Raw genomic sequence first — 19,588 nt, 5'->3', positions numbered from 1 at the left:
AAATCACTTAGCGAAATATATTTTATTTGAATAGTAGACTTAAGTTAGTGTAAGACCCCTTACAGAAACCCATCAAGGCACTTTCAGGCGATATTAAATCAATCATTGACAGAATAAAAATATGTTGCATTGCACTAGAATATAAAAATACAGCTTTTTGGCCTCTCAGAACAGTAATGAATAAACAGTGTAAATATATAGAGAGAAAAACACCTAAAAAAATACCCAACAGAACCAGGGCTTTGGTCTCAGTCAACATAAGAAACAGATACAGCTGTGCAATAGAACGCCAAAGGCCGGAGTTGCTGCATTCAGGTAACGGACACGTCAGCCCCTACCCCACACGTAGTAGATCTTAAAGAGGAACCCAGCGAATAAAAAAAGGAATATCGGTCGATACTTAAAATGGCCGCCCACCACCGGTAGAACTAGTAACACCCCGTGCAGTAACAACAGGAAAAAGTACATTGTAGGTCAACGGTCTCGGACGCCATTATGAAGTGGCGGACTTCAGGTAGGCGATGATGTCGGTTCGCTCGGTCTTCTTCCTGAGGCCGGCGAAGATCATCTTGGTTCCTGGGATGTACTTCTTTGGGTTCTCCAGGTACACCATCAACGTGTCCTCGTCCCAGGTGATTCCTGGGGGACATTTTGGTTTTTAAGGGAATGAAGCAGACGCCACAAACAACACCGACATGGTTTCCTCTAAATCAACCGCTACTATGAGGCGCAAAGAGATCAGGCAGTGGAGACTGGGTTGACCTGTAGTAAGTAAGTCAATTTAATATATAAAGCACATTTAAACACAGCGTAAACTGACCAAAGCGCTGTACAGTGGATAACTAAAAATACCAAATAAAATAAAAAACACATTGGACCAAAAGTCATAATTATATAAACATAAACCTTCAATGTCAGGGCAAACAACGAAGAATGAGCAGGAGTACAGGGTTAGGGAACAAGGAAGACCAGGGAATAAAGGTGGGTTTTTAGCCTGGATTTGAAGGCATAACTGGATGGATCTAATATCCAGGAGGTAACCCGGAAGGTTGCTAGTTCGATCCCTGGCGCCTCCTATACGAGTGTACCTGAGCAAGACACCTCACCTCAACTGCTCCCGCCATTGGTGAATGCGTGAATGGTTCCAAGTTCCTTTGGACTAAAAGCATCAGCTGAATGCCCTAAGTATGAATTTCCAAACATAAACCTGATCCTCCTCGGTTACCTTTGCTCTTGTTGGCGTCCGTGTACGAGTAGCCGTCTGCCTGCCCTGTCTTCCGCCCAAACAGACCCCAGAGGTTCGGCCCGACCTTGTGCTTCCCACCATTTTCTACTGTGTGGCATTGGGCACACTTCTGGACAAAAGACTTCTTTCCCTTGGCAATGTCGGCAGGCATGGTTCCTGTAACAAAGAAAACATTTTTTTAAACATTATATAGCTACATGAAGAGAAAAAAAGTTAGTAGCGTGTATGTTTTCTATTTTATAAACATAGATTCTAGTATGAAAAGTATGGCTTATTATGTATTCGAAACACAAGTCATTTTACATATAGCTTAAGTTATGGTAACTACTTGATAGTCGCTGCATTAATAAATAAAGCTTAGCACAAGCCTCCCCTAACAGAGTGATGTCCCTACATTCATACATGCATCTTTACACAAGCCTCAAACAGGAGAGATCACTTCATTCCTTATGAAATGATACACCAGCCTCTGGGTTTCATAACCTGGGTGTAGTGACCTCGTGTGACCACTTCTGTGGTTGCGCAACGTTTTTTCCTACAGGTATCTTTAAGGTGAAACGTCCTCTTAATGAGGCCTAATGATAATATTGTAACACAAATGCCCTTTCAAAGTCTATTGGATTAGGCTGTGATCGGCCATTTCCACACAACACACACACACACACACAAAAAGAATCACATAAAAGCACCGTGATCATAACCATTCAAGTTAAAGTTCGAAAAACTGGTAAGAACATCTCAGAAAAATGAATACATAAGATATATCATGTAAATACATATCGAGTCAATATGTCTATGATGTTGCTAGTTAAGTGTTTATCAACATTTCCAATGACTAATTGGGTGTGGATACAATTAAAATTAGTTTCATTAGTAGTAACGCAAAATGGAACACCTATATAACACTTATGAAGTAGTAATTAGTAAGCACACCAAAGAAAGAACGCATTATAACAATAATGTTCCTTGAGAGCAACAATTTCTTACCGTGTGTGTGGGATCAGTTCAGATAGTCAAACTTCAGAAACTCAAAACTCTGTTCGGCACCCGGTGTAATGCCACACTTCCTGGTCTCTTCTTCTTCTTCTACTTCTTCTACTTCTTCTACTTCTTCTTCTTCTTCTTCTTCTTCTTCTTCTTCTTCTGTTTAATGGCGGATCATAGCTTTTCACTATATACCGCCCCCTACTGGACTACTACACAGCAGTGTGTAACAAGGACGTTGGCAAATGATCATAAAAATAAATTCAGAGAAAAAACATGTAACCAAACAAAATAAACCAAAATGAATGAACTAACAAAATATATAAATGAATAATAATTATATATATATATATATATATATATATATATATATATATATATATATATATATATATATATATATATATATATATATATATATATTTAAGGTTAAATTATTCTGATTAGTTCAGTATTATTAAGATACATAACAAAATACCTGCTTCTTTGTCCCCCCATTCCTTATATTCAAAAATATTCTGAATGTCATTTTCTTCATCCAGTTCTTTCCAATTCTGCCTGTGCTGGTCAAATTTCTTACAGTTAAATAAAACATGATTAACATCCTCAAGAACTTTGCACTCAGAGCATACATTACTTTGACCTATTATTGCTAGAGTGGAAGCAAGTCCAGTATGACCTAATCTCAACCTTGTGACAATATTACAACTTTTCTTCATTTCTGTTTAGCCCCTTTGAGGTGATTATTTTCCCTCCAACACTGCTCTGGTTCCTATGGTAGTATCTTGCTGAACTCTCTGACTCCCATTCATCTTGCCACCTTAACATAACCTCTGATTTAATTAATGATATAGCATCACCTTTGCCCAATGGAATGTGAATATCTGTTTGGTCTAATTCCAGTGCTTTTTTAGCTAATTTATCAGCAAACTTCCTGGTCTCCCTGACGTCATCCCACGTCATCCCATTACTTCCAGCCCGGTCATGTGGTTTGTTAACTTCGGACTGTATTGATTTATATTTAACAATGACTTATTATGGCAATTGGATTTGATTGGTTAAAATGCACATTTATGTTCAAATGCTTTAAAGTGAGTATATCAAACACACACACACACACACACACACACACACACACACACACACACACACACACACACACACACACACACACACACACACACACACACACACACACACACACACACACACACACACACACACACAGATACACACTAGTTAACTATGATCATATCGGTAGGAAATATTACTGAGGCATATGCTAGTGTGATCTTAACTCCCAATGTGCTGTTTCAGCAGAGTTAAATGAGATTTAGCCGGGCCGATATTGAAATTAACTGCTGATGACCGTACCAGCATACTCTATTACCTAGTAGTGGCTTGGTAACAGTCCACTCTGAAACCAATAAACCAGTGGCAAGGATGTGTTTAACACATACACACACACACATCCGGGTGTGTATGTGTGTGTGTGTGTGTGTGTGTGTGTGTGTGTGTGTGTGTGTGTGTGTGTGTGTGTGTGTGTGTGTGTGTGTGTGTGTGTGTGTGCGTGCGTGCGTGCGTGCGTGTGTGTGTGTGTGCGTGTGTATGGGGGGGAGGGGGTTAAGTGTCAAAACCGGACACTGATAATACTAAACCGGAAGCCACAAACATAATACTGTGACTGTGCTGCTATGGTATATTATTTGTCACATAAGTCATTGTATGTCTATCAAAATGTCATATATTTACTCCATTGCCGAGCTATGGAAATGACAAGCTTATATTGGTGGTGGTGACTGCATCTTGGTCTGTTTATTGCAAATATTAGTTATTTTATCATGTTCGTATTATTATATTATTATTCGTATTATTATTACATCTGATAAAACTGTGATAGTGTTCCAACACCTTTTATTCACTAAAATAAAAAAATACAACAAAAATAAAAAATGAGACACTTGGAACCACTAGGGGGCAGTCCTTCCTATTTCGTATGTTTGGTAACTATGGTCGTTTTACAGACACAAAGAGACGAAGCTAATTAATCTATCCATTTCTTGTTATCCAAGCTATCCAACCATTATTCTTATAATTTTTTCCCCATGTAGTTCAGCAGTACAACAACCGAAAAGCTCCTCCCCTCCGTACGGAAAATGCTAGAAAAGCGACCACTCTTTGAATCCATCCCCGGGTTTTCCAGACCACTGGGGGTCCGATCTCCCTTTGATCCAGCCCGGTGGTTCCTTCCCGCTCAGACCCCGTTCTTGCTGCAGGGAGGAGCGTTCTGAGCGCAGAACGGTGAGCATCATAGGCTGCATTTAAGGAAACGGGCCACCACAGCACTTTTTTGACTTTCCATAATGTTCTAGAATCGGCCACTATAGGCTCTTTATACATTTCAAGGAGGATGTTTGCTGTTGGGTCCACGAACGACGTTTTGCTGTGAAACCGCCGACGGTGGGAATCTCTGGTCTAGTTCAGAGAGAGAGAGAGAGAGAGGGAGAGAGAGGGGGAACCTTCAATTATTTCCTGCGCCAAGAATCCCAAAGACATGGTCCTTCCATCCAATCTGTGGTAAGGCACATCTCGATCACACACACCTGCCATTCTCACCCACACGCGTAAACAAAAGGTCACACACATGCACGGTAGCGTGCGTAACGCATTGACGCAGAACGACCGCTCCAAACCATCTCCCGGGCTGCTCTGGCCGAGCATCTCATCCCCATTGTATTTGCATCCTCAATGAATCACCGAGGACCAGTCAGACATGACCACCTTGCTACGGATAGCCCGGCCTGCTGCTGCTGGATGAGGATAGTCAGGATGAGGAAGCGTCGCGGTGTGTTTTCGGTGACCCCGAACACGTTCATTTATGGTGTAATTCATAACGCAGAGTTATGAAACCTATGGAGCAGGCCGGACTGAAGGGAAACGGCGAGGCTGGGGGCTGCCAGCCAATTGGTGACTTTGATAGAAGGCACATCGCGTGTAATGCGTCACTGACATTTTTTTTTACATCATGTTTGGTCACGTTTGTTAATTGGTAATTAACGTGCTGTTATTCGTAATTAGCTGCTCTCTCACGCTCCCTCCGGCTCTGTCTACGTAATTAGCACAGAGTCGCTTGTTTCCCCTTAAAACGATCCTAAGGATGCAAAGTAGAGTCGAATGTGAAGACATGTTAAACATATTTTTAATTCTGTTCTTGTGTTATTTAAGTGAAGGTCAGTGATTGACTTTGCAGGGTTTTAAGTAGACTTGGTCCCTGTAAATTAAACGGCAGGAGAGTGGACTGGGAAGTGGAATGGTTTTGCGCTAACTCAGTGCCTGCCTTTCTGTTGAAGCCTGGCTGTGATCTGCAGCGGGATTGATGGTCTCATCGAGGCCTGAGATCCTCCTGCTGAACATGTCCCCGTTTACTCAACACGGGATATTTGCAATTCTTAATTTTTTTCACTGTAGAAAACTACCTATAGCTTCGTTATTTAGTTGAATGATCCCAGCTTTAAACACATCCTTGCCACTGGTTTATTGGTTTCAGAGTCGACTGTTACCAAGCCACTGGTACTAGGTAATAGAGTATGCTGGTAGGGTCATGAGCAGTTAATTTCAATATCGGCCCGGCTAAATCTCATTTAACTCTGCTGAAACACCACATTGGGAGTTTAGATCACACTAGCAGATGCCTCAGTAATATTCATGATATGATCATAGTTAAATTAATTTGACTATTTCCTCTTTTTGGAGCATTAAGCTGTACGATATGAGTCACCACAATCTTTATGAAGAAAGCAGACACAAACAATAGGCCTACTCTAGGTTTGGCCTTCAATTCCGTACATTAAACACTTACATTAGCCTGTTAAGATTTAAATTTGCTTTTAATTATCTCAAACATCGCAGTGCGACCTCAGATGTGGTCCCATATCATTCTGTCACAGGACCATACGTCTCACATGTTGCACATCTGCGTTCTGTCAAAGCTGCACACGTGCATACAAACAACTCCCCTCGGCCGCTGTGGTCTATATTAAGCCTGTATTAATGTATGCATCATTAGCCGCCAGTGAATTAGAGCCAAACATGTAACCTGACCCCGGGAGGTCGCCTCTGTTGCTCCACTTCTATTATGCATCAGCCCGGGTCTGGTGCGGGGCGAACTGTTGTTTGTTGTGCGGCCGCCCGGTCGATGCTGTGTACAGCCGTCTGCTGAAGCCCTGGTCCTCGCCCCGGGTTCACAGCACCTGTCCTCCGGTCTTGCAGGAGTCCTTTACAACGGCCACACTCTGTACTGCATCCTCTTGGATCCAAATCACCCCAGATCACGACTGATCCGACTCCCGGTCGTCCCGGATCGACCGCTTCCTCCAGCCAGGGCTTTGGGGTTTAGGGCTGCGTTAAACAGAAACGATTTCCCAACCTTTCAACATTTGCGTTTCAGTGCTCATGTTACGGTGATGGTCCGCAACATGATGGGTTAACATCCCCAGCACTGTTGTCATGAAACCAGTCAATGTGTCATAATTAGGGATGCAAACAATTAATCGATTATCGATTAATTGTCGATAAGAGATTACTCGATTAAAATAAATTACTTGCAATCAATCGCATTTTAACCCGTAATTCCCCAACCGTCCACGTGAGGGCGCACTTGACGCCAGACGTACTTGACGCACACGCGGGAACACAAGCGGGAACACAAGCAAAGCAGGGCCGTGTTCCAATACCCGTACTTCCATGAGTATACTTAAAGGAAGTATACTATCCGCACTGGCTACTACGTTAATTTTTCAGATGTGAGTGCTGTTCCAAATCGAGTACTCCGTGGTGCACTAACCGGAAATTACAATCACGACTGCCGCCGTGGCTCCTCCCCCGCAATAAACATCCTGCTTTGAACGGTGAACTCTTTACGCCTAGCAGCTATAAAAAGCTATAAAAACTATAAAAACTACAAAATGACTATTAATGCAGGCTATGTGGAAAATGCGCCGACTTTGGCTCAGCCTGGCTCCGCCTCTTCTGCTACGTAGCTAAGAAGGCTGCCGTTGAGTACGGGGAGTGTCCTTCGATCCACACTTCACGATTAGCCCGTTTTGAGTACGGCATCCGGGTCCTTGAAGTATACTTCTTTTCGACGGATCTGAATTGGAGTACTGCGTACTCAAATTTTGGCTAGTAAGTACGGACAGTACGGGTATTGGAACACGGCAGGACAAGACAAACGAAAAGCGGGACACTGACACGATGAAGAGGGCAAAACGGAGTGCAGTATGGAGCCACTTTAAGTTGGTTAATGACGACAAAGACGCCAAATGCACAATATGTGGAAGTATTTTAAAGTACAACAACTAAACGACTTCATTGAATTACCACCTAAATGTGTCACATTCAGAAGGAAATTCAGCTTCTCAGAAGAATTGCCGCTTATCAATTAATCGATCATCGATCGATAAGATGAAACAACTATCGATTAATGAATTACTCGATAATTTGCATCCCTAGTCATAATCTAGGTACAACAGCGTTAAATGGAGACTTTCATTTGTTATGTGATGCTTGTTGTTTTGTCATGCTTACATAATATTTGGATCACAATATAACATTCGCTGTGTGAAGTATTTGTATCGAATATACATTATATCTAGCAGCAGGCATTAGAGTAAAAGGTTTAAGGATTCATGGTTTTCTTTTAAATGCTTGCTTATCAATTACCTGGAATTGACTTCACCTAATACAACATAGAACTATAAACTACTGCTGTGTAGAACTACTACTCTGTTACTTGCCTTTAATGAGCCCGTGGTTCACACTGATCGGTGTATCCAGTGTGTTGTTAAGTCATCATTACATCATTCTAAAATGTTGATGCAACCTGGCCCCTCCTGGCCTCACAGTGTACTGTATCGCACCACAACACTGATCCCAGCGCAGATCCCATTACACTCCTGGTCATCAACACTACAGAAAGGAAATGTATTCCACCCAGCACATTACCTATTATAACGTGGGATTCACCAACCGTGTAACGCCAATAGTTTGATCCTTTAATCAACAAAGTACACACAACAACAATAACCTCTGTCGTTTTCGTTGTCGTTTTTTTTGCTTATATGTATTTGTTTCGCGAACTGGAATGTGCTTTTCGGTTTCTTCCGACCTCGGTGTCCTGCTGGGGATAATTAACGCCGTCCCGCCGGAGTAGATGTGCTGAATACTGTTTCATTACGGCTCTATGGGTCTCTGACAGCGAGGGGTCACCAGGAGTAACGAGCCACCCTGTCCCGCCCGGCGATACAGTCCACCGCGTCGTCGGTTCATCACACCAGACTCCCCGGGAGAAACCTCTCCCCGCCAATATGCTCTTATTAAGTGAACTATGATTTCAACCCGTGGTTCTAGCGAAGTCTTTTGGTTCGGCGCCATGTAGTGTAAACTAGCGGCTCGTTAGCTTGGTGAACTAGACAGGCCTTTTGTTGAAGAGGCGCCATATTGTCAGCTGTCAGTTCGTCTCACAGTCGAGGCTTTGAAAGAATGTCTAGAGAGCGTTTTTTGCGCAGCGGCACGGACACAAGTGTTATTGGTGGTCTCCAGAAACGGGCAGCTTTTTAACGCGCCGGGACTTATGCGAGCGAGCATTGTGTGCTAGCCTGTGGCCATTCAGAATCTAACACCTGTCAACCCCAGAACCACATCAACTAGTCATTACAGGAAATACGTTTACAGGAAATAACGTTTTTGCCAAAAAACTATATTTACATTTAGATTCAAGGCATTTAGCAGACACTTTTATCCAAGTGACTTATGACTTACAACAAAGTACATTTGTTAGAAGAAGGAGAAACAATACATCACAGTCAGTACAGTTAGGATGTTCATAGAAACAACTGCCAAGCCCTTACAATCACTAGGCTAACACATTCCCCGTATACAACAAAGCTAGCTATCATCCCAGAACCACGTCAACTAGTTTGGTTTACAGGAAATAACAAAAACCAACACTGAACTAATCTCTGTTCCTCGCTGTAAAGTTACAACGTCGATATACCAATGGCTATAAAGGGTTTATAGTGCTTGCATTCACTATCGTCTACTACTGATCAGAATAGCCGACCAGTTCCTCACTACTAAGGGTACGAGAGCCCCAGAGCGGGGTGGAGCTAAGGCACAGGCCGGTCTTTGTCAAGGTTTAGAGAAGCGGGAACCTCAACAAGCTAACTGACTGTTGTGGTGGCGGACATCTGGTGGGAACGCACACAGCACCTCAGGATTCTGCTCAGAACACGGCGTCTCTTAGGGCTCGCTCTGCCCCCGTCTTAAGGAGGCTCGGTTAATCTGACCTCGTCCACCACACTAGTTCAGGGCTGAACAAAGGTGGAAGCCCCTTGGCAACTTGAGGGTGAAATCAGGGAGGAATGTAGCACAACCCCCCCCCCCCCCCCCCCCCCCCACACACACACACATTTCAGCCTAAAGAGAGCAGATGTTTGGTGTAAAGACGGTCTAAAATTCAGAGAATTACAATTCAAAGCAGTAGGTGTTACTGTTACTCAATTCGCAGAAATCACTGCAGCATTTCTGGTCTGCGTGTCCCTGTCCGATGACTTTGACTTTAACATCACGAACGCTTGAGCAAAGTCATTGTTTGACGCCATTATGTAGTGGGGAGTGTAATGAGGAGCGACTGTAAGAATGACAGTTGGTCCTGTAAGGAGCATTGTTGTGTTTTTCATACACTACAACACACACACACGCACGCACGCACGCACGCACGCACGCACGCACGCACGCACGCACGCACGCACGCACGCACGCACGCACGCACGCACGCACGCACGCACGCACGCACGCACGCACGCACGCACGCACGCACGCACACACACACACACACACACACACACACACACACACACGCGCACACGCACACGCACACGCACGCACGCACTCACACGCAGTGTTTGTTTTGTACACCTACTAGCCACATGCGAGGGCTTTGTTATTTCTTTACCAACATCCTGGGGCGACGTAATCTCAGTGGCAGGATTAAGAAGATTAACCTGGCTGACTAACCAAGTCCGGCGTGAAGATTCTCCTAACATGCTAACCGGTACATTAGCTCTCAGCTCTCCATGAACAGGGAGCCTAGAGGTGTGTGCTGACCTCGATGGATGGATGGATGTTAATGCCATGGATTCAGCCTTTTTAGTGGAGATGTTATATTTGTTATGACAGGAGGTACAGGAAACATAATAATGAATCATGATGAACTACTTTGAACTATTTCTAAACCACTTCCTATGATCATGGTGTAAACAAAACAGGTCGGACCATGTGACATGGTTAGGGCTGTTTTGTTTACACTAGGGATATAGGAAATGGTTTAGAAATTGTTTTCAAAATAGTTCCTTATTATTTGAATACACTTAGCGATCACAGTGATTTTGTGTGGTAAAGATATTTGCTTCTCATACAGTACATACAGAATAGAGACGTATCTATTGAGCAGTGGTAGTTGGTTTATTAATGTCCACAGCTCTGTCATGGTAATATTGAGTTGAATTATTTAATCATAAGAAATATATGCAAACATCAATCAAAAATGACGCACGCAGACGATAAATTATCCTTTTTGTTGAAGGTTATTACTACCTGTTTCTGTTTGTCTCACAAGTTTAAGTGTGTGTGTGGGTGTGGGTGTGCTAACAGTGTGCATGTGTTTGCGCCTGTGCATGTGTGTGCACCTGTGTGTGTGTGTGTGTGTGTGTGTGTGTCTGTGTGTGTGTGTGTGTGTGTGTGTGTGTGTGTGTGTGTGTGTGTGTGTGTGTGTGTGTGTGTGTGTGTGTGTGCGCGCCTGTGTGTGTGTGTGCATGTATTCTGGTTCTGGCTAGATTGACGACATCCATTAAATGACTTCCCCTTTTTCTGTTTATGTTTCCACTTTTAAAGAGAATTATGTCTGCATTTCAGTGCTGAGAAATGAGAATCCCTTGTTAACCAGCCTGGGACTGCTTCCTTATAAGGTCGCGGGGGGCGCCTCTATTTAATAGGCTAAGTGGAAAGGTTGTACTTAATGGACTTAGCAGCTAGCCTTAGCTCAGATCCCAGTTGACTCAAGAGCAACGGGTAGCTAGCTTACTGATTAGCAAGCTAAAGTTAACCAACCATAATTGTGTGTGTGAGCGAGTGTGCCGGTTGAAGCACATTTACAGCTGATCTTCTGTCTTTGAACTCTCCCCCCTCTCCCTGGTTGACTACTAGTACTTAGTTGGTTACCGGGTAGTCTAACTGTTCATGAGCGCTTCATCTGGTGTTTTTAGGTCGTCCTTAATAATCCATGATCTGAAAACTGGGCTGTCTTTACATTTCTTTCACAGATTCATATTTAATATTCTGATATAATGTCATAATAAGCAGCATGCAATATATTGAGAATGTTGCCTGCATTCATTTCTGTGTCTATTCTGTTTTTAAGTATTTCACTTATGATTCACTCCTCACGTTAATTCAGCTGTACAAAAATTGTACATTCGATTGTGTGTGTGTGTGTGTGCGCGTGCGTTTGTCTGTGTGTGTGTGTGTGTGTGTGTGTGTATGTGTGTGTGTGTGTGTGTGTGTGTGTGTGTGTGCGTGTGTGAAACTATAGCAAAAGTTGCATTGGAGCGTGCATATGGAGAGTTTCACCAGAGCGGGGCATAGCAGGGGGTGTTCTATCACATGTCACTGAATCACAGATGTATCCTGCCATGGCACGAGGGCAGGCCTGAATCAGCCTTTCTGAAAAGCGCAGACGTCTGAGTATAGCCACGCAGGCAGTCTGCTGTGATGTGCACGCTACCTGTCTGTCTCGTTGACGTGCGCTGCAGAAGCAAGCTCTCCGATTCCCCCCCTGTAGCCGTATTTGTGTTCCCACTCCCAGGCATGTCCCAGATACCGATGGTTAGTCACGCACTGGAATCTTTTATAGGTAGACATAGCGTTTGACGGCTGTTGAATTTTTGGCGGCAAGGGACAGTTTACTCAGACAGATTCTTTCATTTCTGTTGAGTTACTTGACAATTTATTTCCTTTCATTATTATGAGCAAATTACCTAAAAATAAACGATCAAGTCACGGAAACCGTGACAGCTGTCTGCAATACACGTCACGTGACCTATGCCACGCCAGAAGAACAAAGTTGACCAACAATGTTTCAATTAAGTAATAGCTCACGACAGGCTGTGGTATGTGCTCATTATACCACACTGACCCCCCTTCACAGTGGTATAATGAGCACATACCACAGACTGAAGTGAGCTATTCCTTTTATACAACGGTTACTATTATGGCAAAACGAAAGTCATAGACACACTACATTTAAAGAAAGGAGAAAGTCAAAATAGCTGTTTTTTTTTGAAAGAATACAAAAAAGTAGTCCCTCCTGGCTGCACGACGGTCGCTATGCAACACACTTTAGCGTCCCTCCGAGAGAAGGCTCGGCTAGAGCGGTTCGCCGGCGGTTCGCCTTCCGCCACCATCAAGCTAAATTTCCGTGTGATAAAGTTTCCTAGGCCACTCCCAATAACTGCTACTTTGTAACTGTTTCTACTTCCAGGCGCGGAGTGATATGCAAACTTTCACAAAATGATTGGGCGTCATAGCAGTTATGTATACGCTCATTATACAACCGTTAGGAACCAATCAGATCTCTGGATTTAAGCCGCCGGTTGTATAATGTGATGTAATCTAGGGTGGTTCCTCACTGCCCCCCTTCTCCTGACAGCGCTCCTGTTATGTATGCAATGGATAGTCAACAGCATGTATTGTTATTCCCATGCCTTAGGGGGCGCTCTACGGCTCCTGTGAAGAGGAACTTGGAGCATCGTTCTGTGCTTGTAAATAAGGGCTAAAATGGTGCCGGTGTGGGTGTCAGACTGACTCGGCTGCCAGATCGGCTCGGGGTCCTGCGCATACAGATGACGTATCGACACTTGACGCATCGAAACAAGCCAACGGACAAAACCCGGAAGGGTTGTTTATAAAACGGGGCTCAATCATGGACATAAAAAGAAGGCTCAATCCGTTTTAGTTTGGATTTCATTGAACGCAGCCCGTTCTTTCGCACAAACAAAGCCATTGGAAACACGTCTAAAAGCACTGATGAATGAATATGTAACCCAGTTCCTGTTAGGGAGTCTTATTCTGAAGGAGGAGAACGGAAGTGTCTGCGTGTGGATCGCTGTTTTGACTCCGTGCTGGGAACGCTGGAAATAAAGTGGATCGCCCCGTTCAGTGAATGGAGTTAACCGCTTCTTCTTTTATATATAACCCAAGTATATGCATCAATAATTTGTACATTAGATTATTATTCATAGATTAGAAAACAAAAGGCGATCGTTAATACTTGGGAATGAGATGGGAATGAATGAAACGCGCATGCGCATTTAAAAGACAGCGTTTACAGGAAGTGCGTCATTATTGCGCATCTAGGACCCCGAGACGATCTGGCAGCCGAGTCAATTTGACACCCACACCGGCTTTCTTGGTTCACTGGAGAAGGAGGGGCTACGCACGGACAGTAGACCTCTTTAGAATAACTTGCATGCTCCGAAAGTTTATATATTTTTTATGATTCAAGGCACTCGCATGCATGAATGAGTACACATCTGAGTGTAGGCTACAAACGCGATTAACTATTTACAAGTGCAAAAATGGCAACATATTCGTTATTTTGCTGACCACTTCCTCGAAAGGAATCTTCCTCTTCTGCTTTCTCGTAGAGCGCACCATCTTTCCCCCTGTGTTCGTTAAATGCGACTGGATCACCTTCTCTGCCATGATCAGCGGCTCGTGGATTTCACCGCCTCTCCAGTTATAACTACTCACGTTGGTATCGCTGCGTTGTCTCTGTTGTAGGGACAGCGCAGCGACACCTCTACCCAAATCCCGCCCCTGGAACCGCGAAGCCATCTAATCACATTTACATCAAAATGAAACCCCCAATATGTGTACCGTCCGAGAGGGTAAATTGGGATGCGAAATCAATCTGGTCTATATCCTCGGTCAGTGTAAACGCGCGGACCATGGCGGGGAAAAGGCGGGAATAAGACGGGCATATTTGGCAGTGTAAAAAACGTTTAATGTCACGACCACGGTATCCTGTTAATTACAAGGTATCCTCATGTTACATAACGAACATAATAGCATCGGCGAGGCAGCCTTAGCCTTGTTTACGAATTAGTTAAACAGGACCCCCAGCGGTGGACTTACACAACAGCACTAACACTATGTTCTAACACAGTACCAACAGTCAACAACATCATAGACCAGGTTAAGGAGACGTAACATTTCAATCTCCTAATCGGCTGATACCTCTCTGCTCGCCGGTCTTCACCGCTCATCATTCTCCCTCGTCCAACTGTCCTCGGGCACTTCCTTAATTAGACGAGGCACGGGTCCACACACACGGCGGGGGGAACAGCAGGCGCTCAGGGAGACGCGGTGGTGTGTAGTCAACGTAGGGCCCAGGTCAGACAATAGGGGTTGTCAGCGCTCCGCAGCAGGCATAATGGAAGGCTTCTCTGTAACGCAGACGGTAAAGGCAGGAGAGGAGGATTAAAAGCCTTGGTTCCCAAAATAGAGCCCAGAAGATGGGGTTTGAAGGGCTTGGGAAGAAGGTCCAGACGTTCACCCTTGCTGGAAAGAAACTCGATTTATCGGCCGTTTGAGGTTTAATCGCATGGCTTAGCGCCTTTCTAACTGATTTTAATTACAGCCAATGGTGGGGTGAAGAGATGGAAGAGGGGGAGGAGGAGGAGGAGGAGGAGGAGGAGGGGGAGCTGGAGGAGGAGGAGGTTGAGGAGGAGGAGGGAGAGAAGAAGGAGGAGGGGGAGGAGCTGGAAGAGGAGGAGGAAGAGGAGGAGGTGGAGGAGGAGGAGGGGGAGGAGCTGGAGGAGGAGGAGGGGGAGCTGGAGGAGGAGGTTGAGGAGGAGGAGGGAGAGAAGAAGGAGTAGGGGGAGGAGCTGGAGGAGGAGGAGGAGGAGGAAGGGGAGCTGGAGGAGGAGGAGGTGGAGGAGGAGGAGGGAGAGAAGGAGGAGGAGGAGGAGGAGGTGGAGGGGAAAGGCGGAGGAGGAGGAGGAGGAGGAGGAGGCAGACGGGAAGGGCGGGGATTGTTTCGAGAGTGAAACCTTCCACTCAGTGTGACCTCCTGGTTCTGTCTCTGTGTTCTCCCCAGATGAGCGGGCTGTGAGCGCGAGCAGGACGTGTGCTGCCGTACTTTCCCAGAGGATGCTGCTCTGCTGAGGGAGGACCGCCCCGGGACCCCCCCTCCCCGCCGCCCCCAGGGCCCCTCCGTCAGGGACCCAGCATGTCGTACCACCACCAGCACCACCAGCGCCGCGCCATGAGCTCCGAGGAGAGGTGCGCCACGCCGGTCAACAAGATCTCCACGCCGACGCACAAGAGCGCCTCCTCCTCCTCCTCTTCGCAGCGCGACAGCCGACAGGTGAGACCGACCCGCCCCCCCCCCCCCCCCCCCCCTGATTCCACATGAGACCCCGCCCACCTCTCACCAGGTGAGACCCGCCCCCCCCTGTCTCTAGGTGAGGCCCAGCCCCCCCCTGTCTCCAGGTGAGGCCCCCCCCCCCACTGTCTCCAGGTGAGGCCCCGCCCCCCCCTGTCTCCAGGTGAGGCCCCGCCCCCCCTGTCTCCAGGTGAGGCCCCGCCCCCCCCTGTCCCCAGGTGTGACCCCGCCCCCCCCTGTCTCCAGGTGAGGCCCCGCCCCCCCTGTCTCCAGGTGAGGCCCCGCCCCCCCTGTCTCCAGGTGAGACCCCCCCCCCCCCCCCCCCCCTGTCTCCAGGTCAGGTCCCGCCCCCTCTCACCTGGATGAGGCGCCGTTCATCCACCTCTCTTCATTGGGCTTCTGGGCCATCAGAGTGCTGTGATTTCTTGCTGTGTACAAATATATATATATATGTATATATGCCTATGTTCATTCACACATACACATACATACATGTATATACATGTGCGGTGCACACACTAAAAGTGCTATCTTGCCATGTTGCTTTCACAAATTGTACTTATTTTATTAACACTGAACTTCCCAAAATCTCCCAACATGACATACAGTCGGTCCTTCAAATGTCGTACCCCCCCCCCCACCCCCAACCCGAACCATGCCTTAAGCCGGCCTAAACCACTCATGCGTCGTAGTAAACCATGAACGAAGCGTGCCCGAGCCTCTTTGGCGATCGATCAGCACACACACGCACACACACGCAGTCCGCCTCATGAAGTCCTCCGGCCGCGTTGTTCCCGCTCAGCCTCATCTTGGCTGCTGCTGTGTCACCGCCGCCGCCGCCGCCGCCGCCGCCGCCGCCGCCATGCAGCAACAGGACACCGGAGCCTCTGACATCACTGCTTTTCCACTGGCACTGGCGGATGAATAATTCATGAGGACCAGCCGGGCTCGGGGTGGAGGCGGGGCACGCGGCGTGCTCTGGTCTGCCGAGGTGCTTCTCCACCCGTGCCGTTGCAGGGTGGAGCTGGGAAGAGTGGGGGAAGGATGGTAGTATTGGGAGCGGGCGGGCTGGTTGAAGCCCATTTACAGCTGATCCTCTGGCTTTGAACTCTCTCCACCCTCTCCCTGGTTGTCTGCTTGGGTAGTCCAACTCATCATGAGAGTTTCGTTTGGTGTTTATAGGTCGTCCTTAATAATCCATATTCCGAAAACCGGGCTGTCTCTAGATTTCTCTTACAGATTCGTATTTAATATACTGATATACTGTCATGAGCAGCATCTGTTGAAAATGTTGTATGCCTTTGTTTCTGTGTGGGTCTTCTGTTTGTCAGGGTTCCGGTTATGATTCACTCCTCATGTTAACTCAGCTGTGCTCCTCCTGATTCATGCGGTCTATTGTGGTCCGATGTCATGACGACCATTCTTAAATCTCAACAAAGGGACAGCATTCAAAAAAAGGTCCCACGTTACGAATCAATCAAACGCGTGTCTCCAGCACAGGCAACTCCTTCATTCTCTCGACCAACCCCCGAAGCACTTGCAGTCGATCTCCCTAGTATCTCTGGTGCACCGACTCCTGCGGCCCACTGAGCGTTGCCTGGAGCCTCCTCCTCCTGCGACACTTTCCCCCCCCCGATGCGTGCTGCATCATCAGGCCGCGCTGCGTGCTGCCCTCCTTCTGTCGACGCAGGAGATCCAGCGATGGAGAGGTAATGGGCGTGGCCGCCCCCGGGGGAAGCGCATGAGGCGGCGAGGACGAAGAGGCAGAGCTCGTGATGGAGGCTGGCTGGGCGCCAGCGACGGGGGGAATAAAACAGCACCTTGGTGGTGTTTTCTCGGGTCAGCGGTGTTCTGAGCTTCGGTCCCCTGTTCTGGTCGTAGATCAATAGCTGTCTCCCCCCCCTTCCTCCCCCGTGCTGCTGACCACCTCTGGTTACGACAGAGCCCCTCGTGAGGCATGAGGAGAAGAAGCCGCAGCAGAAACACAACCCAGAGAGACGGACGGCTTGACAGAGAGACACGCGCACAGCCAGACCGGATGTTAACATGCCGAGTGACGCAGTGTGCCTCTTCACTCCCAAGTGCTCTCGTTCTGGCAATGAACGCAATGTCAGTCAGATAAGATGTTTTGGTTGAGAACATTGTGAGTGATGATGAGGAACACGGCCTTTTTGTGTCTCAGTAACACTGGAACATCCCTCCAGGTAGCGGTTGGTTAGATTTACGACAGCAAAGAAATCAATGAAGCAATTCGTTTTTCTCTCTCTCCGGGAAAGGTTCCGCAGACTGATTCTGTTTTCATGCTAATGCGCAGATCGCCGACGGTGATGGGAGCGTATCCACGGCGACGTGGCATGATGAAGCTCTGTCGCTTAACGACAGGGTAGAACCGTCGTCCTCGTGAATGAAAGTCACACTCATCAAGCTCTCGCTTGTCCCCGTACGACTTCTGAAACGGCCGCTCTCCAGAGCGGTGGGTCTCTGATCGCTGTGCGCTGGCCACGAGTTCTGACAGACTTTTAGAGCTTCAGTGCCTTCATCCCTCTGCATGGGACTCAGGAGGTAGAGCGGGTCGGGTCTAGTTTGATCCCCGGCTCCCCCTAGCTGTGTGTTGAGGTGTCCCTGAGCGAGACACCTGACCCTAACTGCTCCCAACAAGCTGCCTGTCGCATTGCGTGGCTGACACCGCCGTGGGTGTGTGGACGTGTGCATGAATGGGTGATTGCTAGGCAGTGTTGTAAGGTTCTTTGAGTGGCCAATGGTCAGAAAAGCGTCGTATAAAGGCCCCTTCTAGGGTCTAGCATGTCCACTCTAAGGCTCGATTGATTTCTCAAGACACCCACGTCCAGATAGTATTTAAGACCACTCAGGAGTGGGGGAATGTTCTGCTAGTGTATGACGACGTCATCGGCTCGGTCACAAGACGTACCACGTCAGTACGTCAGTAAACAACAAGGAGTCGGGACACGCTCAGAGGACAGACTTTAACTAATGGCAGGGTAGGGTGGATTGATTATAGGTTGTCACAGGTTGTGTGTGTTCTTCGTATGATCTGGTCGGTTGTTTGTTAGTTAACCATACACTTAATGGTGCGTAGGAGTGAGCTCTGCATGAAGTTCTGGAAGCTGTTTTGGAAGGGAGCTGTTTTATATATCAAGTTATTTATAGATTTATTATCCCTCCAGGCCATATCTGGAAGAGCCTGGTTTATAAGCAGGGTACAAGATGTCTGCTTTTGGTCCCATCCCCTAAAGCTCTTGTACGTTGCAATGCATCATGGGAGCCTTGGCTGGCAATGCTCCGCCATATTGGGAGGACTCAAAAGAGCAGTAGTACTGTCACATCCCTATCAAGGGGCTAATGAAAAAAGTTTGGGCATTTCTCGCATGAAATAACAACAATGGCCACCCATAATCCATAGCTCCCATAGCAGTTGAAAAATGCCTCCCGTGTGGTCATTTCAATCCTAGATGCACATATTGCCTGGACCTACCAAGGCAACGCTTAGTACCTTTCAACACAATGTGATGGACTCTTACTCGTGTAATTGGACTTTGCCTGAAATTGCCTCTTTCTCCCCGCGCCCCTAACGCAATCTAAAGAAATTGTTTTTCATGGAATTATGTCCTAACGATAATGCAATCACTACCATGCATCTCAGTTGAGGCTTCTTGCTTCAGTGTTTTCTAGACTATAATCGTAACATACAGTACCCCACGTTCCACGATTCCTACACTCTCCACATCATACACAGAATGTCCAGGAAGTGGACCCTGTTTGGCTGTGGCTGACATAACCCCTAAAGGATGGAAGTGTCTTCAGCTCTCCGGCCATACCCCTGCGTGTGTCTTGAT

The 19,588-nt window shown here is 46.7% G+C and overlaps 2 protein-coding genes across 5 annotated transcripts in view; one reads left to right on the top strand and one right to left on the bottom strand.

Annotated features, from left to right (window-relative positions):
* Positions 1-3: 3 nt before the first annotated feature.
* Positions 4-2,378, bottom strand: LOC130373323 (cytochrome c-b). Its single transcript, XM_056579734.1, has 3 exons — positions 2,234-2,378; positions 1,226-1,402; positions 4-639 (listed from the first exon to the last, which is right to left on the bottom strand). The coding sequence occupies exons 2-3, from the start codon at positions 1,395-1,397 to the stop codon at positions 494-496; spliced, it is 318 nt and encodes a 105-aa protein (XP_056435709.1). The 5' UTR covers positions 1,398-1,402; positions 2,234-2,378; the 3' UTR covers positions 4-493.
* Positions 2,379-4,512: 2,134 nt separating this feature from the next.
* The window catches only part of osbpl6 (oxysterol binding protein-like 6), a 44,560-nt gene continuing 29,484 nt past the window's right edge, over positions 4,513-19,588 (top strand). For all 4 annotated transcript variants that reach the window (XM_056579258.1, XM_056579260.1, XM_056579257.1 and 1 more), the window contains exons 1-2: positions 4,513-4,807; positions 15,447-15,716. In XM_056579258.1, coding sequence (XP_056435233.1) covers positions 15,579-15,716 — 138 coding nt within the window. In that variant the 5' untranslated portion in view covers positions 4,513-4,807; positions 15,447-15,578. The remainder of the gene's footprint in view (positions 4,808-15,446; positions 15,717-19,588) is intronic.

The sequence above is a fragment of the Gadus chalcogrammus genome, chromosome 20 (genome assembly GCF_026213295.1).
Source record: "Gadus chalcogrammus isolate NIFS_2021 chromosome 20, NIFS_Gcha_1.0, whole genome shotgun sequence".
Taxonomy (NCBI): Eukaryota; Metazoa; Chordata; class Actinopteri; order Gadiformes; family Gadidae; genus Gadus; species Gadus chalcogrammus.
The sequence above is the reverse complement of the archived record's forward strand: the minus strand, read 5'-3'. Positions and strand labels throughout refer to the sequence as shown.

What these genes read in the sequence shown, in the direction of transcription:
- LOC130373323 (XM_056579734.1), bottom strand. Translation starts at nt 1,397, where the DNA reads ATGCCTGCCGACATTGCCAAGGGAAAGAAGTCTTTTGTCCAGAAGTGT. An exon ending in GGACGCCAACAAGAGCAAAG is followed by an intron (nt 640 to 1,225) that starts GTAACCGAGGAG and finishes AATGTCCCCCAG; the next exon opens with GAATCACCTGGGACGAGGAC.